This window comes from Silurus meridionalis, chromosome 9, assembly GCF_014805685.1.
Source record: "Silurus meridionalis isolate SWU-2019-XX chromosome 9, ASM1480568v1, whole genome shotgun sequence".
In the NCBI taxonomy this organism is placed as follows: domain Eukaryota; kingdom Metazoa; phylum Chordata; class Actinopteri; order Siluriformes; family Siluridae; genus Silurus; species Silurus meridionalis.
Genome location: NC_060892.1, coordinates 24,134,101 through 24,160,939, shown reverse-complemented (window position 1 = coordinate 24,160,939; position 26,839 = coordinate 24,134,101). Strand labels below are relative to the sequence as shown.

The following is a 26,839-nucleotide window of genomic DNA, read 5'->3' as shown; positions in this document are numbered from 1 at the left end:
CTTCACATATTTGCTCCTCTAATAGCCTCCACTCTTCTTGGAAGATGTTTCACTAGTGATCTTGTTGAGATTTGTGCTCATTCAGCCACAAGGGCTTTAGTAAAGGTACATCAGGTACTGATGGAAGAAAGGGGGTCTGAGATGCAATCAGCATTCTAAGTCATTCCAAAAATGATCACTGGTTTGGTCAGAGCTCTATTGCAGGCCACTCAAGATCGTTCACACCATCCCTTGAAAACCATATGTTTACAAAGAAAAATCCTCCAGAAATATTTCAGTCTGGATGGAGTGTCAGGAAATACCTTAAAACAACCCTGAGGGTGGATTTCAAGGAAGAGCTTGAAGACTTGACAGGAAAAGTTAACAGGAAGTCAGCGGTGCACTAGCGACCTTTAGACTCGTAGCTGCCTCTTTGGAGGTCTCTCTGTTTGCATCTTCATCTCACAACGCTACACACATCACTTATAACGGGCCGATTTCTTTCTTGAAGTTGCTATGAATCTTCACAGGGACTCCTCTCTCTCTATCCATCTCTCGAGCATCTGAGCTGAGGAAACAACAAAGATGTCGCGTGGGCTGCTTCTCGATTCGGTCGGGCAAAAGGAGAAAGCGCAGGGTTTTATCTGTCTGTCTCGGATTGCCAGGAAAGACGGCAATTTTTCAAAGAAGCTGCCACTCTAAAGGCTTTACAGAGGCTGGACATTGAACAGGGGCAAGTTGGCTGACACAGATGATTCAGAGAAGAACCGTTAACAGTTCAAGGAACTGCAGAGGAACCGAATCGTTCCACTTAAAGGACACAGGTTCCTGGAAAACAATAAAACGACAACCGTTGCACTAAACATGTGGTCTGAACCACTTGGTTTTATGGCAAAGGAACAATAAGTATTCCGTTAGCATGGCCTGACGTAGCGGCGTTTTCCAATACATTTCCTTACAGGATATGGGCAGTGCTAAGTATAGAGATGACCAGACTGTTTGTTGGCCTTGATCTCTAAGTACATGTAGAATATGTTCTCTCCCAGATCAATCTGAGCCAATCTGATTTTACAAAGAGGGTGGTCAGGTTAGACACAATTACCGCCCTGGGATGGTCTGTAGGAAACAACTATATGTGGTTCGTCCCCAAACTGTTACCACAAACACACAGTCGTATAGGACACCTTGTACTAGGAGACCCAAACCTGTTCCAGCATGACAATGCTAGTGGGCACAATGCCAGCTTCATGAAGATAGGGATTGAAGACCTTAATTAACAGTACACCTATTTGTACCAAATCTATTCTATACGATGCGCATGGGTACTGAATGCAGTGCGGAACATAGTTAAAATCTAAGTTCCCTCACAAACATTAAGTGGCAGACTGCTAGTTTGTTTAGTCTCCGTAGTGTAACTGTCGCTACTGGATCCATACCGGAAACAGGATTTGTACTGCAAATGTGCGAAAACTCAGGTTTCAAAACCGCTACCACTTCCAGTCGTCACCAAAGTTTTTACGACAGTCTAGCGAATGTGGATTATTTTGCTTTTTTTTCTGTACAGCTTTTACATTTCTTTTAGAAGGACAATTCCACATATCAAGGAAGTGAATAAATGAAGGTTGGAAGGATGAAATTAATAATCAAAATAATAATAATAATAATTAATAATAATATAAATAATGGGAATAAAAAAATAAATAACTTTGTGTGTTTCTTTAATGCAGACATTTGGCTAAAATAAGTAAAACAGTTAAATAGGACATATAAACTTGAAAATCCAATGTTAAATGTAAACACACAATTGTATACACATCTGTATTACCCCAAAACTGGTCTAACAAATGTAAACTATTTTATTAAAATTTTTCAATTGTTTACTTCATTTGGGCCTATTTAATCAATTACTCAATGTAATCAATTTCATTTTCACATACCGTAGTTTCCGGACTATAAAGCACACCCATATATAAGCCGCACCCACTGAATTTTACAAATATTTTTATTTTGATTATAAATAAGCCGCAGGTGTCTACACTAATGTACTTTACACAGGCTTTAACGAAAGACACGCTACAGTTTGGGTGAAATATGTTGCGCTTCCTTTAGGAGCATAGCAGTATTTTGGGAATAGCATGCCACTGCATTCTTCTGGTATTACTGCGTGTGTGTAAGACTGAGGAATATGTCCTTATTATTTTCTAATGCTCATTTCTAAGTTTCTTCGACTAACCCTTAACGCTGTTGCCAAGAAAAATAAAAAAGCACGAGTTTTGGAAACCTGTCTGTGCTTATATGATTTCTGTTGCTCTCCCTTCACCCTGACTTAACGCGTTACAACGGCATGTATCTAAACAGTAGCCTACCAAGAAAGTAATTGTTCACTGTCTTCCTCCTTCCTTTCACAACAATTTCCCTCTGGAGTTTATCTTTTGGCATTCGTCGTGCATTTAAAAATCACCCGAAGGAAGTTTTTTCTCCCGATGCCGTGCAGCTCAGAACACAGGTGAGGTGCGTTTTTTCGTTTCCGTTCGGAAATTTCATTGGTCTAATGTTATGGGGTTCAGTTTTTTGGCTGAACCCCATAACAAAAAAAAAAACAAGAAGCAATTTTCTGTTTTGAATGAACGTTTTTTTCTCCCCAACTGTACCGTGAGTTTTGTGAACTGTTGCACTACTAATATGTACTCATAAATGACTCTCATACATCAAAATATTTCATTTCAGCAGACATTCGAGTTCTGCTGCTGTTTTATAGAGTTCCATGACCAAATGCCTAAAACTTTTGAAGAACATTTCACAAAAGAGTTACTAAGAAGATCCGAATAAACTTTATACTGTTGAACAAAATACGCAAAATGCCTATAGTAACTTAAAAACTGATCAAGAAGCAGGACTATACCAACTGGATGGGCATCGACACAATCCGTCGATGCTCATGGTTGTACAATTCTACGGTTTGGAACCTTAACCCCAGAAAAGAATGTCAAATTACTCAACCGTGAGATGTAGCGCGGAGCTGCTAGGTAGTCAGCATTCGCTCGGTGTTCAGCCAAGGCCACAAGAACAGAACAGAGTGTACCACACCCAAAGCCAAGGCATCTGATTCTCACCACACTTTTCTCTGCACAAACAGCATGTCCACCCCTCGGTGCACTTGTCTTCAGAGAAAGACCTGGCACACCAAGAGGAAGCAGCGCGAAGTGAAATTACACCTTTAACATGATGGAAACGACTGTGTGTGTGTGTGTGTGTGTGTGTGTGTGTGTGTGTGTGTGTGTGTGTGTGTCTACATATCATTAAGAAATCATGTAATTTATTGCCTAATGACAATCAGCATGAATTCAGCCAATCACATGTATAATCTTTTGTATTAATCCAGCCATTCATATCCATAATCGCCACTATTGATTTAGCCAATAGCTTTATAATCTTCAGGGTAAATCCGGCCAATCACATCAATACTTTTCAGTATTAATCCAGACAATCACATTAATAATCCTAGATATTATTCCAGCCAATCAGGTTCATAATCTCCCAATATTAATTCAGTGATTCGCATCTATAATCTCAAGTTTAGATTCAATCACATTCATCATTTCCATTGTTAATCCAGCCAAACACATTCATAATCTTGAGTACTAATCCAGCCCATAACGTACATAATCCTGAGTTTAAATCCAGCTACACTAATCAATAAACTTGACTTTAAATTCCATCCAACACATTCATAATTCATAGTATTAATCCATATCACATAAATACACTTTAGTACTTATCCATCCAATCACATTCATAAATTTCAGTATTAATTAAGACAACCACATGCATAATCTTGGTTAGATCCAGACAATCCTAATCTCGAATGCTAATCCCGCAATATTCACATTCTTCAGTAGTAATGAAACCAAATCACATTAACAATGTTCACTAATTACCCCAGCCAATCACATTCTTAATCTTAAATATCAATCCAGCCAATAACATTAATAATCCACAGTATTAATCCAGCCAATCACATCCATAACCTTGGTTATTAATCCAGCCAATCACATTAATAATCCACAGTATTAATCCAGCCAATCACATCCATAACCTTAAATTTCAATCCAGCCAAATCACATTTACAATCCTGAGTTTAAATTCAACAAAGACATTAATTTCCACTGATAATTTAGCCAATCCCATTCATCATCCTAAATTTAAATCTAGCCAATCACATTCATAACCTTCAGTATTAATTGATCAAATAACCTGCATAATTGTAAATAATAATTCAGCCAATCACAGTCAAAATTCCAGACCCAATCACAGTCCAAGTTTCTGTAGTACTTAAAATTTATTTTGGCATTATTTTGGCAGAAGCAATGCTCCCCAAAGACATCACAAAACACGTTCCTGATCTCAATTGGTGACCCGTATCGTTGCGGTGAGTATAACAAAATAATTTTCCGAAACGATATGGAACACGGTGATAGCCATCGTCAACAAATGAGAAAGTAAGGCATTACGGCAGTGACATCACCAAGAACAAGTTGTCCCTCCGAAGCTGACGCAAGGACACGCATCTTATCAGGTGCTCTAACCTCACATCAGCTGAAGCTTTGGTGTAAACATCCCACTGGAGTAATAACTCTTACGTCATTCTAAACAACATTGGCAAAAGTATTTGGACACCTGATTACCGCACCATACGTGAAGCACGCTGCATCAAGATATTTTTTCCATGGGTTGGAAGATGTAGAAGATCTTGAATGGCCTGCTATAGAGCTCTGACCTCATCCCTATTGAACAAATTGGAACGCAATCCCACAGGCCCTCTAATTCCTACATCAGCACCTGAGTTTATTCATGAGCATGAATCTCCACACTCCATAATCTTCCTAGAAGAGTGGACTAAACATGGAATGGGACGTGGGTCTATATATTTTTTTTCTTCCCCATTCAAGTTCACAACAGTCTTTCTTTCTTTCCTTCCATCCCATGCTGGAACATCATCTTTACTCAATATCAAAATCTGCAAATTTCTGAACTCAAACTCATCCAACAAGGAAGCAGGAAGTATTTTGCAACCGATAAACAAACCAGCACGAATCCTGATGTTTATTGTTTCTATCACGGTGAGAAGTTTATCGTTCTCGCTCTCCTCTTCACACAGCACGTCGCCATAATGCGCGAGAGGGATTTTTTAAATGACGCCCTCTCAATTATATGAACTCACGTGATGAAGGTTTGTGTGCAGTCACGGGCACCACATGAAGCCCCCCGTTCTCTGACGCATGTCTCATCTGTGGTGCCCCATTTATCCCCACAATGGGCTCACGTCCAAACCTCTGGTCTGCTCTGCTGTGCTTTGTTTAGATTCTGAATTAGTACGCATCCGCACACAAAACAGAAGAACAAAGACAAAAAATTGCTGTCAGTCCGTCCATGAGCATACGACTGCATGCAAAAACCTCAGATTAGCAAATCCCCTCCCGTAGCCATGGCAACGCAATTCCAATTGTTCTAAATGTGTCTCTTTACAATAGGTTTGAGAAGTTTGTAGTAGCCTGACCATCAGACCCATTTGTGCATACAATGCATATGGTAATAGGTAAAGGGGGCTTTTTACTCGTCACGTGTACATAATGCGTTACCCAGCGATGTTAGGAAGCCGGGGTCAGAGCGCAGGGCGGTCGTGAGAGCGTTTGTGCAGTTTGTAGAATCTATTTTGAAGTTTGTGTAGAGTTGGAGCAGTGTGTGTGTGTAGTGTACACCTGCGATGATTTTGTATACAAAGAAAGCTCCATGAAGACATAGTTGTTTTGTGTTAAGGTTGGACTAAAAGATCTCGCATGTCCTCCACAGAGCCCCCTGATCCCCTCAACCCAACTGAACACCTCTAGGATGAGCTGGAAAACGCTGACTGAACCTCAGACCTTTTCAAGTGCTCAAGAATATCCCTTCCATCCAAAATGTAGTCACACAAGACTGAAGGTTATTCCAAAAGCAACGCATGGTTCTGCATATCAGGGGTCCACAAACATTTGGCCAATACATACTGATGGACAAAAGAATCTCCATGGCAAATCTTTCAAAGTCTTTCAATGGCAGATGAGAGTTTCCACAGTCCTTTTGTTTTATACTCATTAACATTGCATGGAGTCCTGGTATATCTTTTTACTTAAGCTTAACCAGATCCCATTTCACTCAAGCACAGACACAAAGAGATGAAGTGAGCAGGTATGGACACAAGTTTCTGGACACCTGACCATGAGATTGGTTCTTTTTGAACATCCCATTCCATGCGGAGTCCTCATTTCCACTTTTAATAGCCTCCATTCCTCTGGGAAGGTGTTCCACTAGATTTTTTGTGGAGATTTGTGGTCATTGAGCAAATTTGTAAAGTCAGGCACTGATGTAGGTGAGGTGAGGAGACCCTAGGTGCAGTCAGTGCTCCATTCATGTTCAATACGGTTGAAATTTGATCTCTGTAGAAGACAATTCAAGGGGCATTGTCATGCTGGGATAGGTTTGGGGAACCATGATCACATGGAGAACCATGCTCAGAGTCAGGAGGGAATCTCAGCAGTTAAACCAATGTTTTTTTTCCGAAACAGGAAATAGGCAGATTGTTGAATTTTGACATCGATGTGATATTTTAAGGTCTGTTTCATCTAATAGCCAACTCGCATTTCCTTTTTAGATAATAACGCACAAATAAATTCATATTGGAAATCTGTAGTGCTTACAGTGCATTGTGCATTGTGTGGAGTTTGTGTAGATGTGTAGAGGTTGTGAAAGTGTTTATGTGGAGTTTGTGGCATCTGGGTGGAGTTTGTGCAGTGTGTGGCGATTGAGCAGTGTGTGGAGTTTGCGTAGCGTTTGTGCAGTCTGTGGAGTTTGTGTAGTGTGTGGAGCTTGTGTAGAGGTTGTGCATGTGTATAGAGTTTGTGACATTTGGGTGGAGCTTGTGCAGTGTGTGTAGTTTGTGTAGAAAGTAGAGTTTATGTAGAGTTACACACTTATACACAAACAACCCTTCAAAAACATCCAGACACAAAAACCAAAATATCCACACACACACAAACATTCACACAAAACCATACACACATGCATGCAAACATCCACACAAACCCAACATAACACACACACACACACACACACACACACACACACACACACACACACACACACACCTAAATCTAAATGAAGTTGTAGATTAGACAGGAGAGTTGTATGAGTGATGCTGCTGACAGAGGTGTTCTGATGTTCTGTCCCTTTCTGTGTAAAGGAAATGAAGTGAATCTGCCACACACACACACACACACACACACACACACACACACACACACACACACACACTCTAATCAGACTGGGATGTTTGAGCATGCCAAGGCAAGAGGAAAGGCAGGAGGAAAGCTCTTCAGTTTGGGGCAGTAATGGTGGAGCCCCAGTGGATGTTAGTGTTGGTGCAGGTGGAAGATTGTATCTCTCCCTGACGCACTGCTCACGGTTCCCTGCTTCATTACCGACTCTTTGTTGTGGAGAAAGACTCACATGGGGACAATTGTTTCCACAGGCAGACCTCGCTCTGTTCACGTGTGTGTACGTCACATACTCGCACAAAAACTGAACCATTCTTTCTGATATACACAAACAAGCTGACAGAAAAGTGCAACACTGTGTCCTATAGTGTTTAGACACACACACACACACACACACACACACACACACACACACATGACCACACACAAACACTATACATTTATATATAAAAACACATAACTGTACAAAACACATTCACACACACACAACACACACACACACACACAACAAGCACACATCATGTGTGTAAGTACAGCACAGTAACACACTCATCTCAACCCTGTCTGTTCCACTGAATACACATCTGTACCACACATCTGCAATCACTGTATCTCTTAAACGGAGTGTACCATGTGTATAACTCACACACACAAAACATCCACACAAATATACACACACACACACACACAATAATTTGTAACAAATACACAAATCTACACACACAATTATCCATAACATTAAAACACAAACACACACACAGACGCATCCATAAATACAAATATCCACATGCATCCACACACACATACAATCATCCATAACATACACACACACACACACACACACACACACACACACACACACACACCCCTACACACATCCACAATCAAGCATGACACACACACACACACAAACAAATCTACACACAAACATACACACACACAATCATTTGTAACAAATACATACAAAATCATCCATAACAACGAACATACACTACACACACACTACACACACACACCCCTACACACACACACCCTACACACATCCACATCCATACAATCAAGCATAACACACACACACACACACACACACACACACACACACACACACCCATAAATACAAATATCCACATGCATCCACACACAATCATCCATAACAACGAACATACATACATACATACACACACACACACACCTACACACACATCCACATCCACAATCAAGCATAACACACACACACACACACAAACAAATCTACACACTGACACAAAACATCCACACACACACAATCATGTGTAACAAATACACACACAATCATCCATAACAACGAACATACACACACACACACACACACACACACACACCCCTACACACACACACACATCCACATAATCAAGAATAACACACACACACACACACACACACACACACACACACACACACACATTAATAAAGAACAAACATCCACACACCCACAAACACATACGCAAACACCCACACAATCACAAAACATCCACACAGACAATCCATAACAAACATCCACAGACAATCCATAACAAACATCCACACACTCACATCCACACACACATTCAAGTACACACACACACACCTAACACAAACATCAACCTGCATCCACACATACGCAAACAACCATCCACAAGCAAACATCCCTGCACAAACCCACACAATCAGCCTAGTTGTATAAATACTTAATAAACACATATGGTCTGGTAACACACGAACACAAACACACGCACACAAAATCACATGGCAAAAATCTCCTGACTGAGGTGGTGCATCTGTGCACAACGTGACAGACAAAATTTTTTGTTGTTTCCGCTATTAAAGTTATTATTATTCGTATTAATAATTGCGTTACATTTTTTTTTGCTACAAAAATACGTCCTGAAGGGAGAAACGTTTTTTTTTGTTTGTTTGTTTCACCTCGACCACCCGGCTATCTACAACTGAAACTCGGAACACTGAGCTCTCAGCGCCTTTGTTCGGATCGTGGGTTCGGTGAGACACAACAGAACCCTGATATGAAACAATTACACAACTTTTCCTGTCAGTGTGTTGAGGAAGCAGTGAGGAAACAAATCTGAAGAAACAAGGGAAGTTGGGGGAGGGAAGGAAGACGAACGAGTACATCCAGCTTTCTAGATGACTCTAGTGCCATCTAGTGCAGCGCCAGGCTTCACACACACACACACACACACACACACACACACACACACACACACACACACACACATCCACATCCACACAATCAAGAATAACACACACACACACACACACACACACACACACACACACACACACACACACATTAATAAAGAACAAACATCCACACACCCACAAACACATACGCAAACACCCACACAATCACAAAACATCCACACAGACAATCCATAACAAACATCCACAGACAATCCATAACAAACATCCACACACTCACATCCACACACATTCAAGTACACACACACACCTAACACAAACATCAACCTGCATCCACACATACGCAAACAACCATCCACAAGCAAACATCCCTGCACAAACCCACACAATCAGCCTAGTTGTATAAATACTTAATAAACACATATGGTCTGGTAACACGAACACAAACACACGCACACAAAATCACATGGCAAAAATCTCCTGACTGAGGTGGTGCATCTGTGCACAACGTGACAGACAAAATTTTTTGTTGTTTCCGCTATTAAAGTTATTATTATTCGTATTAATAATTGCGTTACATTTTTTTTTGCTACAAAAATACGTCCTGAAGGGAGAAACGTTTTTTTTTGTTTGTTTGTTTCACCTCGACCACCCGGCTATCTACAACTGAAACTCGGAACACTGAGCTCTCAGCGCCTTTGTTCGGATCGTGGGTTCGGTGAGACACAACAGAACCCTGATATGAAACAATTACACAACTTTTCCTGTCAGTGTGTTGAGGAAGCAGTGAGGAAACAAATCTGAAGAAACAAGGGAAGTTGGGGGAGGGAAGGGAAGACGAACGAGTACATCCAGCTTTCTAGATGACTCTAGTGCCATCTAGTGCAGCGCCAGGCTTCACACACACACACACACACACACACACACACACACACACACACACACACACACCGACATCCATCCACAACCATACACACAAATTCACACCCACCCACTCTTCCATATACACCCACTCATATATCCGCACACTAACACACAACCACACGCATCCATACACATTTACACACGCATCCATTAGACCTCCACATCCGCACACACATCAATTACACATCCACACACCAACACACCAACACATGCATCCATACACATACACATTCACACCCACATCCACACCCCCGCATCCAATGACACACAATCCCCCATCCACAAACACATCTTCACACACACACACACACCCACACACACACACACACACACACACACACCATAAGCTTCTTTGGTTAATCCCTGTGTGTCGTCTGTGTTCCAGCAGCTCAGGGGGGGAAAAGAACAGACACTAAAAGCTAAACGCTCTTATCACTGCCACTCGATGATGATGGGGGGAAAAAATCCATTGTGAAAAGGGCGACACGTTTATTTCGGCTTTTAACCTGCCCCAGTTTCCGGGGTGCGAATCTCGCCGGCCTGCACGTCTGCGCTTCTTCCAATACTTTTCCGCCAGAAATAGGAACTTTACAGAATAGGGGTATATAAGTTATATAGTATACAACAGATCTGTGTGTGTGTGTGTGTGTGTGTGTGTGTGTGAGTGAAATACCTGTATACAGGCTGCATCTCTCGCACGATTCCGATTACCGCTTCGGGGGGGAAGCGCTCGAACTGCTGGAACAGGTCTCGAATGTTCGTCCTGTACTTCAGATCCAGGTCCAACTGCACGATACGCTTCATTTCTGAAACAAATGTTTAATATACATTAAAGAAAGGACACAAACGAAGAGCAGTAAAACTTATATAACGTTTAGATTAGACCTCCTCAGTAAATCGAATTAAGCCTGCAGCATTGTTTCGTTTGGCCACGGGGCACTTGAAGAAGAAAAAAATAATGCACGAGTGCTTAACATTTCCCAGAGTTTACAGCAGGTCCATGACCCACAAACACCCCTGCACACACAAACACATGCACAAACACTTTTATATTAGAACAGCAAATCGGGACTATATGGGGAATAGGATGTCCAAAAACTTCATACCAATCACACTCGGGTGTCCACAAACTTTTGACCAAACCGTGTAGCTAATGGATAGCGAACGGACATGATGTGCTTGAATGCGGGTTGATTGCTAATGCTTGAAACGATGATTGAAACAGTGATGAAAAAAAAATACTTAATGCAGAGACATGAAAACTCGCTGTTACTGAGCGAGAGAGAGAGAGAGAGAGAGAGAGAGAGAGAGAGAGAGAGAGAGACTGGCTAATTTGAAATCTTGGCACACATTGGTTAATATATTATACATAATACATTTATCTTAATTGTATCGGGGTTAACGTTATGGGGTAAAATGATAGCATTATGAAGTAAATGTTATGGGGATAAACGTAAAGGGTGTAAACGCTATATAGGGGTAAAGATGTGAATAAATGTAGAGGGGTAAAGTTATTGTGCAAACATACAGGGGTAAAGTAATAAACATATAGGTGTAAATGTATGGGGTAAAGTTACAGGACTAAGCGTATGGGGTAAACACATAGGAATTAACATATAGGGTAAAGTTATAAGGATAAAAACATAAAGGGGTAAAGTTACAAGATTAAGCGTATGGGGTAAATATAGAAATAAATGTATAGGAGCAAACATATAGGGATGAGCATATGGGGTAAAATTATAGGGTTAAATGTTTAAGGAAAGTTTATGGGGTAAATGTTAAGAGGTATAAAGATATACGAATGTAGCTATAGAAATAAAGGTATAGGCATATAGTTATAGGGATAAAAGTGTAGCGGTAAATGTACAGAGATTAAATTGAAGGTAAAACGCTACAGAGAGAAATGGCTATTAAGATATTCTTAATCAATTTCTTTCTTTGAAGCTCCAATGTCTTTGGTTTAAAAGCATTATGCAAATAAAATGATGCGGATGTAAAAAAGAAACCTTTTCAGACAGATCTTTCCTCTTCTACTCTTTGAAAATATTGAAACGAAATAAGTACCAAAGTCCGCCTTTGCGTTCCTGCCGCGGTTCTGCGATAAAGCCTGGCTTTCATGACATGCTGCAGCTACTGAGGCTGGCAGTGAGGAGTGTTAATGGTGTGTTTACGATCCGGAAGACAGAACTAATTTATCTCTCTTGGCTTGTTCAGCCAGGGGCAAGGCAGACGGCAAGGTTCCCAGAAATGAGCCATCACACATCACGAACACATCATGTGGTAGCAAAACATGTTTACTTACTTCCTTTTTTCGAGTTTTTAAGTATAATGATGTTCAATACGATCGAGTTTGTACATTTATTTATTTTTTGGATTGTTGTGTATTTTTTTCTTTTACGGACCTCCCAGTTACATCCTGATGGCCCACTTCTCATCAGTTGGTATGTGCTTTTTTTGACATCCCATTTCACATTATAATAACCTCCACTCCTCTGGGAAGATGTTCCACCGGATTATAGTGTGCACTTGTAAAGAACATTAGGAAAGTCAGGTACTGATGTAGGTGAGGTGAGAAGGTCTGTGGTGCAATCAGCATTCCAATTCAACCCAAAGGTGTTCAGTGGGGTTGAGGTCAGGGCTCTATAGGAGGCCACTCATGATCTTCTACACAAAACATGTCTTCATGAAGCTGGATTTATGGATGAGGCTTACATTTTTTACCTACAAGTGAAAACATCTCATTCATATAAGGGGTTGAGGGCCTTGTTCAGGGGCCAAGGGCCCTGGGGGGAGGGCAGCTTGGTGTTGCTGGGATTGAAATAATGACCTTTGGATTTAAATTGCAATGCCTTAACCCCTAAGCTACCACCTTCCACCGGCTAGGGATAAACCTAGCAACTAATTTATGAATGGAAAATGTATATTTGTGACTACTTCATGTTAAGCTACTTTGGGACAATGGGCATTGTTAAAATACAAATCAAACAGAATTGGATTGCATATTCATTCGCGGTGCTGAATCCGTGTAATTCAATTTGTCTGAATCCATCCAGGTGTACTTTGTGTTAAATAACAATCATATCAGGACCCGGTCAGTGCATGAATAGGCAACAACAGGGCAAAAGGTTCTCCACCCAGGTGGGCAGGACTGACTGAAGAAGACAAGCATGGCTATGATGATGAGCACAGCATGTGGCAGGTGGGAGTCCAGATGGACTAAGTGGATTATGATTAGACTTTGCCCAATGGAAATGATGGGAATCGGTCGATCCAGGGGTGTTACAAAATGGGACGAATGTCGGTCAGCCTAATTATGTGCTTAACCCTTTAATCTTACGGGTTCGGCTCGGTCCCGAACGACCTACTTTCCTCCGCTCTAAACCTGTGCGGCTTTCCGTCATAGAAAATACGTAAGAATAGGTGAGATATTAAATGGTTACTATATGCAACAATTGTCCCCAAACTATGCCCCCCCAACCCACATTCGGAACGGCCCTCTGAACAACGCCAGAGACGTATATTTGAAATTTGTATTTGATAATAAATGTCGGCTTTTAAACTACAATTTCCATTAGTTATTAATAGAGGTCGAGGCACCGGTAGTTTTTCCCAGCTTCTGGTCCGCTGTCAATACAAGAGCGGCCTCTAGAGGGCAATCACATGCACCACGTGCAGTTGGTTTATACACCCGAGACTGCATGCTGCACGGAGAGTGCTATTTTATGTAAATAATATGTATCAATAAATATATTATTAATTCATATTTTTTCCATTATTATTAAGCACTTTTTTTGTAAAAAAGTTAATCACTGTTAATTACTGTTTTAATTTTTTTCTTTTTTTTATCCAGTAGCTATTTAAAAATCAATAATTGATTAATTAATTGGTTATCAGCAAATGTTTTGATAGAAATTAATATGAAAAAAAAAGGTCATTACGATAGTAATGCACTTTTAATAGGCTAGACATCTCTTATTCACCTAATCAGCATTAGGTGGCATAATAAATATATTTTAAATTATTATAAAATCTTTACAATAATACTGGTTATTTTTTGCATTATTGAGAAGCATTTTGGAGATCAGGTACTGATGTCAGTCAGTGCTCCAGATCATCCTAAAGGTGGTCATTAGGGTTGAGGAGGCTCAAGGGTTCTCAAGGACACTCAAGAACATCCAGTGGAAACCACTATATTGACTACTTAAAGTTTTTTGGGTTCTTTCAATGCACTTTACCACACATTTGAATTCATCCATCCTATGACTTGTGAGATGTTTGTTATTTTATCATCCCAAAGGGGGTCAATGGGGTTAAGGAGGCTCAGAGTCTCTTGAGGACATTCAAAAACTTCCAGTCCATCGCAATTATGGAACAAGTTTGGGCTTCTTCCTTCCAATAAAGGGAAACCAAAAAGCTATAGAATACTGACGCTCTACGTACTACGTCTAGGTTAATTCAATGTCCTTCACCACATGTCTGTAAGGAAACCTGAGTGAAGTCATTCCTCCTGTGACTTGTGAGATGTTTGTAACCATATAACACCACAGATTTATACACTATAATACATTTTAAAGCATCTTATTTTATAATATTGACCTCCATTCTTCTGGGAAGATTTTGTGGAGATTTTTGCTCATTCAGCCACAATGATGTCGGTAGAGGTGAGAATGCCGGGGGTGCAATCAAAGTTCCAGTTCATCCTGAAGGTCTTCAATAGGGTTGAGGTCAGAGCTTTATAGCAGGCCACTCAAGATGTTCCACATCTTGTAAACCAAATCTTTATGGAGCTGGCTCTCTGCACAGGGGCATTGTAATCCTGGAATAGACTGGGGTTTAAGTGAAGGGAAAATGTCATACTACCACATCCAAAGACTGTGCTGACTGCTTCATTTCCAGATTTTGGTAACAGAATTCTTCATGCAGTTTTGTAACCTGTACATTTTATGTCATTCTGGAAAAATGTTCTGTGTACAATAGTATTATTCTATTTAGTTATCCTGTATATAATTAATTGTATATCTCAAATTATCCTCATATCTATATATCATCTTTATAAACTGACTTTGATTTAATTGTTGGTATAATTTTGCTGCACAATAGCTTACACACAGCACAAGGAAGTTTTAAACACATTTTTGTAACATTTAGGTAATTTACGTAAATACTCACGAAAATGAACTTTTTTTTATAAAATTCATTATTATTTAAAAAAAATTTTTGTTGTGCGAGATTCAAGAAATTGTCTGTTTTTTGATATGGAGGAATGCACAGTGCCTGTAGGGGGCGTGGCCTCATTAGCCCTTCAGTAAGTGTGCGATTGTGCATGTGATAAATGTAGTTGGAAAAAAAACAGTGTAAACTTGGTTAAAAAAAAACAGATTTCATATAAGTTAAATGCTAACCTGCAATTTTATACAATTTCAGTTTTTTTTCCCTTTAATTCTAAATAATTTATATGGAAGGATGACTGACAGATTGTCTGTCTGTCTGACTGACAAATTGTCTGTTTGTCTGTCTGACTGACAAATTGTCTGTCTGTCTGTCTGACTGACAAATTGTCTGTCTGTCTGTCTGACTGACTGACAAATTGTCTGTCTGTCTGTCTGACTGACAAATTGTCTGTCTGTCTGTCTGTCTGTCTGTCTGACTGACAAATTGTCTGTCTGTCTGTCTGTCTGTCTGACAAATTGTCTGTCTGTCTGTCTGTCTGTCTGTCTGACTGACAAATTGTCTGTCTGTCTGTCTGACTGACAAATTGTCTGTCTGTCTGTCTGTCTGACAAATTGTCTGTCTGTCTGTCTGTCTGACTGACAAATTGTCTGTCTGTCTGTCTGTCTGACTGACAAATTGTCTGTCTGTCTGTCTGTCTGACTGACAAATTGTCTGTCTGTCTGTCTGACAAATTGTCTGTCTGTCTGACTGACAAATTGTCTGTCTGTCTGTCTGACTGACAAATTGTCTGTTTGTCTGTCTGTCTGACAAATTGTCTGTCTGTCTGTCTGTCTGACAAATTGTCTGTCTGTCTGTCTGTCTGACTGAAATTGTCTGTCTGGTGTCTGACTCACAAATTGTCTGTCTGACAAATTGTCTGCTCTATCTAGGCTGAAAATATGTTTATTAGACATCACAAGACACTATAATATCAAAAATGTATTGAAACAAAGCCTGTAGCAAAAAACCACAGAAGACCCAACTTCAGTAACATTTCTTATATGAAATCTGGGAACCCAAACTTTGTAGGTCACACACACACACACACACACACACACACACACACACACACACACACACACACACACACAGCACCGAACCATGAGTACAATAGTCCGTCACTGGCACATGGTCATTGTAATGGTTTTTCTATTGCAGCCCTTGCATCTGCCTCCTTGAAAAGTTGAAAACTAGAGCATGGCATTATCCCCTTACATTACCACAATCTTGTTTTTTTTTTTTTTTGTGGTTCACCCTCAAGATCCTTTTTCATGTGACCCGTCAGTCACGTGGAAGTTGGTCAGTTTAGGACAAACTTCCCAAACTTGCAGTAGGCGAATGGTTAAAAAAAAAAATAATAATAATAATAAAATTGAATTAGATATAAATCAATAGGTGTCTACTAGGTTTAAATTTTTTGTTAAAAAATTCAAGTTTGACTAATGTGATGTCTATTTTCTAGCATATATACGGACTTTAATAGATAGGAAATGACCAGAAACACTCAGGAATATACCCGACATTGAGAAATACAGTGTAACCCACGCTTCATTACAAGCCAGTATTGACAAGTCATTCAGAGAGGGTTCGATTGATGGAACATAGAGACAGAAAGTGTAACGAGAACAGACAGACTCCCCTCTGGACATACAAGAAAAAAAAAAAAAAAAAACAGTGAGGAAAATCGACTAATTCATGAGCAAAATGTAGAAAAGACAAGAGCATGTGACATTTAAAATACACTATACGAACAAAAATATTGGGGCACTTGGTTTTTCTAGTCGTATTCAGTTCTTCCCCAAACTGTTTCAACAAAGGCACACAATTGTTTACAATGTCTTTGAAAGCCCTATGAAATTTTTCCTTTACTTGAACTAGTAGATCTGAACCTGTTCCAGTATCTGTGCACAGAGGAAGCTTCATTATAATATGGTTTACACGGGCTGGAGTGGAGGAAGGATCTTAATTTTGACTGAATGAGAACAAATCTCCAGAACTGTTTGTTAAAAAACTATCTATAATCCTGGATCAAGGCGAAACCCTGATTTTACTGCCTAAAGAACTGTGGGGAGATTATAGTGGCTTTATTCTTGAAGCCAACGATCAAGAGATGAAGCTTGACAGGTCTGTATCAGTGACCTGATCTACAAACCTGTAACCACAGACATTGCACTTGGTTACTCAGTACAGTTAAATACATTAGTAAATGATTTGAATGCACGTTGTAGTCGAATCAATTTTTCCCCTCATTGGCATAGATTTCAACACGAGCTTCCGGAAAATATTTCATCAATGGCTTTGTGAAAAAGAAATTCAAATGCGTTCATTACGAGATATAAGAAAGATCTATGACGATAAACAGTGCAGTGTTTACTGACCTACTTCTTGATCATGTAAAACTAAAATGTGTGCCCATTCAGAAAAAAATATAAAAAAACAGATGTCCAGATGCAACCTCACAGTGTGAGGTGAATATGCAGCTTTTTTTGTATACACACATACACCTCTCCAGCTGTGACCTCAGCAGTTATGGACAGTCCCTTTGCTAAAAAATACAAATGCTCATGCAACAAGTAAGAGTGACTAAAAACATAGCTTCTCTATAAAATTGGGTCATGGAAAATCCTACTCAACTACAAACAAAACAAGGTTTGTCATGGACTGGAAAAGTAGGTTACTAATAGTCAAAAAATAGAAACAAATTTAGAAAATAAAGAAAAGCAAATCTGACTAATTCCCAATGCAATAATCACCAGAGAAACAAAATTGATTATTAAAAAAAGACTATCGACAGTGGATGGACCCCGTTCCACATTTAGTCCCCATTTATTTTAGGGAAGATGTTCCACCAGAATTTGGAGTGTGTGTGCAGAGATTTGTGTACTGATATAGGTGAAGTATGGAGGCCTGGGCTGCCATCAATGTTCTAACTCATCTCAAAAGTGTTCAATTGGTTTGAGCTCTATAGCAAGCCATTCAAGATCTTCCACATCTTCCAACCCATGTCTTCATGGAGCTGGTTTTGTGCACAGGGGCATTGGCAAGCTAGAACAGGTTTGGGTCTCCTACTTCAAGTTAAGGGAAAATTTCATGCTAAATGCATTCGAAACAAATTGTGTGGCTCCAACTTTGTGGAAACAGATTGGAGTCTCTCAATACTTTTGTCAATATAGTGTATAAGTTCCCTGTTATTTTGTAAAATCCTAGTTTAATCTTAACAATTCCCATATGTTTCCATTTATTCCATTAGAAAGTTTCCAGTTTTGAAAATTCTATAGCTAGCTACCCTAGCTACAATAAAACTTTCTTTCGGCTTCTCCCATTAGGGGTCGGCACAGCGGATCATCCGTACAATACTGCCCCTATTTGTATCCAGGTGTTCGAGTAAAAGGATCTGTCTGCAAAGCAGCCTGGCTCACCTATAGGCATGATGCGATGCATGGCCACAGAAAGAAAGAAGATGGCGTCGCTGTAATAAGTCCCAGAGCCTGCACTGAAATGCTTCTGCATGGCCTTGACAATTGGGAAAAGCTTCTCTGTCAGGTCATTAACATCATGAAACACCACCTGAAATGCAAAATCGAAATCTGATTAACATTGTTTGTCAAGAAAGCAGATATTAAAGGCCACTTCATGTTATACTCCTTTACTGTACTCTATATACACAGAAAATTCTTTACATTTTGTCCCTTTGCACATAGCAAGCTCCATAAAACCATGTCTAAGGTTAGAGTGGAAGAACTCTAGGGTCCTGCACAGAGCCTGGACCTAAACCGGACTGAACAACTTTGAGACGAGCTGGAACACTGAACCCCCAGACCGCCTAATTTGACCAGTGCCTGCCCTTTCTAATTTAAAAGGCACCTCCTTTGGTGTCTTACAGACGACGATTGGTTCCCTTTTGAGTCAAGTTCTTCTTGGGTTTCTTCCTCTCATCATCTCAAGGAGATTTTCCTTGCTGCCTATTACTTCCTCATTGGGAAACTTGTGTCAAAATGAACAACACATTACAAAACCCAGTAGAAAGCTCTCAGAGAAGAGTGGAGGTTGCTAAAACAGAAATGGAGACCTAAATCTGATACAGAATGCTCATCAAACAGATTTGGGTTTTATGGTCTAAAAATTCTCCAAAAACATCTGTCCAGTTCTGTAACTATGGCCTGTGGATGAATAATAAGGGGCAATGATGAGGGGCAAACTAAATACCTTGTGGCTACTGAAACTTTAAGGTCCATCAACTGATAAACAAAACTGGGTGATATGATGAGTGGTAGAAACCACAGGGTTATCCAAGACACATCTAGCCACCATTGCATCTTAGAAAGTCTGTGATAATTTAAATGGTGTTGTGGTGTGTGTCAGAGATGCCCACGTATACCTTAGCTGCACTATCTAGCAGTCTTTAAAGAATGGGTTAATAGTTCAAGAATACAGACCTGTAACCACAGACAGATATGGTGAGAGGTAGAAACCACAGATTCGATCACAAGGTTATCCCAGACACATTTAGCCACCATTGCATCTCAGAAAGTCTGTGATCATTTAAATGGTGTGGTGTGTGTCAGAGACGCCCACGTATACCTTAGCTGCACTATCTAGCAGTCTTTGAAGAATGGGTTAATAGTTCAAGAATCAAGAAAATACAGTGTATACAAAGAATAAAGTGAAACAGTTAAACCTAATCCTTATCCAGAGCTACTTGTTGTTATCTCAGTTATATGGCTGAGCAACTGAGGGTTAAAGGCCTTGGAGGACCTGTGATTTGAACCCATGACCCTCCGAGCAAAAGTCCAAAATTTTTCCACTGAGCCACCACTTTCCAAAACTGTGTATTATGCTTGAGAATGATACCATCTGAGTCCTGACCACAGCAAAAGCGGAAACCAACGACTTCCCAAGCCTAAGGGCAGTATTCTGTTCATTTAAATTCAGAGGCAACAGCAGCAGAGGAGTAACAGCATGAATTAGATGGCGAGGCTCAGCATGGTCCAGTGTATCTTATTTCTGCAAAAACGCAATGTGTCGACTTGACCTTGTCGACTACCTGTACCATCTTGCCAAAACTTACCAAAATGTCTGAAAACACCACTCCCTTGGGGGTTATTTGGTTCTGCCTAGAATGCTGCACGTCCACACATACTGGAGTGGGTAAAAGATTAGTATTTTGTGGTCATACATGTTTTGCTTGCAAATCTGGGGGGAGTCATTAATCCTCAAGCAAAGTTCAAATCTGTTTAGTCAATCCTTAATTGTAACTTAGCAAGTAGCGATGTGGGGAGCAAGTGGGAAATGGGGCTATGCTATTGCATGTGCAGTTCTGCAAATTAAAGATCTGGAACATTAAAGTGACCACACTGCATTGTATGTCTCCTCTCATTCCAATGGTCCTGCATTGATATGAACTATGACTCATCAGGAAGGAATTTTACTCCCACTGTGAACGACATGACAACCTCCTAAACAAATGTGCGCCGAACTGAAAACGGTCCGAAACCATCTCCACAAAATACTCAAAATACTTCTTTTGCACATTCAGCCTGATTTCTTTCAACAAGTTTTCCTCTCTCTATACTATAACTTCTAGCATGGTTGCGGTTCGGCCACCAGGCTGACGCCTACACAAGGGAAGTCTGTGTTATTCCCAACTTCCTTCAGCGCTCTTCCTGGAAACACAGCCCATCTGCTAGGGGAATGTTTTTAACTTCGGTTTTCTTGTAGCATTGTTGAAAGATGAGGTGGCAAAGCCTGATCCTGAGTCAGCCAAGTGAATGGGAGAACTGCTGCTTCCTGAACAGCTGCTCTGGGCTACTGTTACTTCCTTTAAAAATCACAACAATAGTTGTTACGATTCTCGTTGCAGACTGGATCTTGTGAGAAAAACAAAGCTATTCAGTTGAAATATCTTTAAATACTTGAAACTTTTTTTCAAACTTGTAATTGTACATTTTTGCAACATGCTATGAAGACAAAACCTTGGGGTAAAACAGTTTTTTTTGGGATCAATGCAAATCAAATCGGAGGCTTAAAGACTTCATAAAACCTACACTGTACGTGTCTGCATCACACCCAGATGCTGATCCTTTACCAAACTGTTGGCACCAAGTTATAGGCAAACAACATCCCTATTACTTCCCAAAAGCTTTTACAAAATCAAAGGGGAAAGCCTTCCCAGAAGAGCAAAGGGGGCAGAGGACAACTCTATATTAGCGCCTTGTAATGACACCAATAAAAAAATAAAATAAATAAATAAATAAGAACTTTAAACTTCAGGTCAGATGAAATTACCACTAAAATCAAGACCTGTAAGGTAGACAAAAAAAAAAAAAGAAAGAAAAAAGAAAGTAGCTGTGATCCTGCATGAAGACCCTTGTTCTTATCAAGCATTATCGAAAAAATACCTAGCACTTGTGGTGGTAAAGAAAAGGTTACACATTAAGCACAGGTGTGATGATAATTTTGTCAAAAGAATATTTTAAGTGTATATTTCAGGGTTTTAATGTAAAATGTAGCTATTTAAACAACTTTTGCCTATTTTCACTATAATTTACCTTCGAAAAAATTTTTAGACACCAGATTAAAGAATTTGAGCCGATACACTATATAGACAAACATACTGGAACTATTACAGCCATATATGGTTCAGCTTCAAAGAAAGTTAGAGGCACACATCTTTGGATGTGGTGGAATTTAGGAAAACAAGGAAACCTAAACCTGATACATTACAATGGCCATGTGGACAAAGCCAGCTCCATAAAATATGGTTTTCATGGGTTAGATGATGGAGATCTTGAGTGGCCTGTTTTAGAGCTCAGACCTCAACCCTAATGAGTACCTTTAAATGAATTAAAATGCTGACTGCACCCAAATCACATACATCACAACCTTACTGTATTAACGCCCCTGTGACTGAATGACCACAAATCTCCTCAAGCCCAATACAAAATCTGGTGGAACATCTAGAAGAAGTGATGGAGGTTATAATAGGAGCAGATGGCGACTAAATGTTGCATGGGATGTTCAAAAAGCATGGTAGGTACCCACAAATGTTCTATATGCAATAGTATACATGGAAAGAAGGCTCAAAATGTATTTTCTTCCGTTTTTTTAGTGTAGATGGACCTACGTTTACACCATATAATAAATAAACCTGCAATCACAAAGCCCTTTCAGCACAAGCCAAGTACCCAGAGTGGATTATTATGAGATTTACCATAACGCTAGTTACCTTGAGGTGTGTGTATCAGGATGTGGAGTTGAGAAGAACCGGATTAAAGGGGTAGGGAAATCTGGACTTGTGGATATACGCCAACTAACCACCCCATGAGCCAAGGAAGAGGATCAGGTCTTAGCAGGGATTGTTGCTGGGTAAGAAAAAGCAGAGCTGGCAAGGGCAGGAATTTTATTTTCCACATATATAGAAAATCTTCAGCTGCTGAAAAAACAACCATTTAGCACTATAATAAATGTGTGTAAAGCTAAAGAAAAGATACACACACATACACAGCTCTGTCAATAAATAAAGCCCAACTGTGTATTGTACCGACACGCTGTAATGATTCTGGTGTTCTAGAAAAAGTTCTAGTAGTTCCAACAGAGCAAGGATGCCCCCATGTGCCCATCTGGAAGTATATCAACGAGCAACCAAGTAGTATTTATGAAGCTAATTATATTTATGGCTACAGGGTCAAAAGTATTTAGACACCAACCCATTGTACCCATATGCTTATAGAACAGATTTTTATATATATTTTTATATAATTTCTCCCCCATTTGCTGTCATAAGAACCAAGCTTTTAGGATATCAGGTGTATTGGTGAGATATGGTACTGATGTTGAGGAGGTGAGGTCTGAGGGGTTCAGTCATTGTTCCAATTCATTTCAAAGTGTTCAGTGGGGTTAAGGAGGGCGGGGCTCTGCTCAAGGTTTTCTAGACTAACCTTAAGCATGTTGTGTATGTGCGTGTTATAGCAATGAAATTTCCCTTTACAGGAATTTGAAACTCCAGTCCTCCTAAACACCAGGCCAGACCTTTTCCAGCAAAACAATTCTCCTGTGCCCAAAGTGAGCGTCAATACGTTTTCTAATAACTGACTGAAGAGAGCATAATGTAATGTAGTGTCTTGAATTTTGGGCCAACCAAGTTCTCCTCGGGGAGTTTCTGTGGGATGAGAGATAAACAGCGTTTGTCCATGCAGCCATGTGGAGGAAATGTCTGTTCTGTGACCTTTTAGTCCACTGGCACAGGGCAGGAGCAATTACACAAACTTGCCATGTGTGTGTCCTTTCTCAATCCAGTGGTGCCACTGCCAGCTGGTGAACCACAAGTGAAATTCTTTCCCCCCACATCAACATGCACAATGTTCTTTAAACACTCTTTGATGCCTTGTGCACCCCGGCCGTGATAATAAAAACATCATACGAACACTCCATAACTCGAGAAGTTACTCTTCTTGCTGTCGTGACCACTTGACTCCTTTTCGACTTTTTCCCTGAGGTAAAAAATTGTGCTAATCGCACCATCTATTGGTTCTTGGTTTTATGGGCGCTGTAGGAGACCTCAATCATCTTTCACATCAGTCACCTGTCGTCAAAAACAGCTCAAAATCGTATAAAGGATAGCAGGTATAACAACATTTTGTTCAGAGGAACAGTAAAAAAAAACTGGAGGGTCAAAGAGAACAACATCTGGCAACAGCACTACCCAGGACATAAACATAATTATATAGGTAGCTGCTTCTGAGCAGGGAAATCAATAGTGTTGGGTTCAAGACCACGTCAGTCAAGACAGTCAAAACCAAGACCATGGCCTAGCTCGAATTGCTCTGGAATATGACAGTGAGGTGAGACCAGGATGAGACCAAGGTGAGACACAAGTCCATATGCTTAGATCTGATAATTCAATGGCTGCAGGCTCATACAACCTTCGTTGCTGTATTAAATCTGAACATAATTCGAACACCACAACACAATCAAGTTCTTGCTCGAGGAAATTACGTTACGCTCAAGCAAAGAACAAGGCAAAGTTCACTAGAATTTAAGACCAAGACTATTGAGGAGACAAAAACTACTCTTGAGTTCCCCATTATTAGCAGGGTTGCAAAGGGGCGGACACTTTTTGAAAACCTTTCATGGGAACTGGTGAATTTTGGAAATATTCCAAGTTAGAAATCGACCAGGAATTAATGGGAATAATTAGAAATTTTACGGTACAGTTTCAGTACAGGGCTTTTTTTTTTTTTTTGCACGTGTACCGAATGCAATACCTTTTTGAAAATTTTTCAAATCCGAGTTCCCTCACAAACATATCAAGTAGCAGACCGCATTTTGCTTAGTCTCCGCCTCATACTGCTGTGTAGCATTTTTTTCAATTATTAAACTTGAAACAAACACAACAATGCCAGGGGTAAAACAAAAAAAAAAGAAACTAGAGTTAGCACAGTGTCATTGTCGCTGCCACTTCCTGTCATCGCCAGCGCTAAAGCTATTGATTCTTTAGCGCTTTATGTCAAAAATTAATATAGAGGGAGTGAACGAATGAAGGATGGGAGGAATGAGGACGTTTGTTAAATTTTGCTGAAATAAGAAGTTACATAGAATAAATCTTTAGAAATGTAATATTAATTGTAAAACACAAACGCACACAAATGGGGTCTTAAACATTCAAACAATTTAACTCAATTCCATACATTTTCCTTTTAACCAATTTAATTTGTACCTATTTAGTCGATACATCAATGTAATTATTATAATAAAAATTTGATTAAATATTCATTTGATGTAAACGGTTGTTGTTCACAAATGTTAATAGTAAACTGCGTTAAAAAAACGACAAGCAATTTTATCGAAATTGTACCGAACCGTGACTTAAAAACCGATAACTGCACCGAACCGTAAATTATGCGTACCGTTACAACCGTAACATAAAGCGTTTTATATATAAACTTAAATAAAAACATTTAATTTCGTCACAAGCTGACATGCATGCAAACAATAAAATTTTTAAATGCCATTTTTTTACTTAATTGTTAGTGAAATTTTGTTGCGCAACAGCGCACACGCAGCACAAGGAAGTTTTAAACATAAATGGAGGGGGCGTGGCCTCAGTGGCAGTAAGTGTGTATGTCATTGATTAATGTGCAGGTACAAATTGTACTGAAATTACATTAAATCTGGCTGCTTTAAACTACATTTTTTGGAAGGTTCAGGGGTTCAGTGTCGGGCCCCTCAGCAAGGCCCTTAAGCTTCAACTGAGATCATTCCAAGTCTGGATCAGGATTATCTTCTCAATAATTTAAAAGAAAGGGTTTAGATAAATTTCACCAAACTGATCCGACCCTCTAGAACTGGAGATCCTCTGGTGCCCAATGGTTCATACCTCATACTGAAAAGTCGCATCCTGCAGAAGCTCTGGAAGCCTCCTCATGCCCAGTTCCTTACTCCCTGCGTCAGAAACATAATGAAGAACCAGAATCTCGTCTTCTCGGAATCGCCCGTGCCTTGCCATGGAGCGCATGGCCACCTCGAACTTGCTCTGCATCGTCCGGCTCGTGTTGATCTTCGTGAACATCATGAGAGCATGGTAGGAGTGGCGCCTTGGCACTCGGTTCTCCTCGTGAAGTGAGTATCCGGTGTCCGGCGAGAATTCGGCGTCGTCGCGGTTGGAATTGTGACTCGCCTGCGTCTCCTTGATCCGTTTGGTGGTGCTGGAGAAGTTCTGCTTTTCCGAGCCTAAGTAGTAGAAAGCCATCACGGCCAGGGCAGCAGCGAGGAGCAGGGCGACCTGGTGAGGTCTGATGGTGCTCATTCTCGCCATGGTCAGAGAAATGATACGGAACATGCCCATGGCTCCAAAATAGACTTGGTGGAACCTGAAGAGAGATAGAAGGAGATCATGGAGATTATGAAGAAGATCATGGAGATTATGAAGATTATCAAACTCATAAAGACCATGGAGATCATGAAGATCATAGAAATAATAAAGACCTTAAAGTTAATGGAGATCATAAAGATCATGTAGATCATAAAGATCATGGAGACCATAAAGATCATGGAGATCATGAAGACCTTAATGTAAATGGAGATCTTAAAGATCATGGAGATCTTGAAGATCACATGCATAAGCATCATCATGAAGACCATATAAGAACCATGAACATGTGTTTTTCTTCTGAAATGCCAATTTATTATCTCCAAGCACCACCACCTGATGATCCATGATGGATCGATATCTTCATGACTTA

At 40.0% G+C, this 26,839-nt stretch overlaps 1 protein-coding gene across 1 annotated transcript in view; it reads right to left on the bottom strand.

Annotated features, from left to right (window-relative positions):
• xxylt1 (xyloside xylosyltransferase 1) overlaps positions 1-26,839 on the bottom strand; it is a 32,487-nt gene that overhangs the window by 5,409 nt on the left and 239 nt on the right. Inside the window, exons 2-4 of the mRNA XM_046858071.1 lie at positions 25,975-26,467; positions 19,019-19,166; positions 11,062-11,194 (exon numbers count right to left, since the gene is read on the bottom strand). Of these exons, the coding sequence (XP_046714027.1) occupies positions 11,062-11,194; positions 19,019-19,166; positions 25,975-26,442 (749 nt within the window). The 5' untranslated portion in view covers positions 26,443-26,467. The remainder of the gene's footprint in view (positions 1-11,061; positions 11,195-19,018; positions 19,167-25,974; positions 26,468-26,839) is intronic.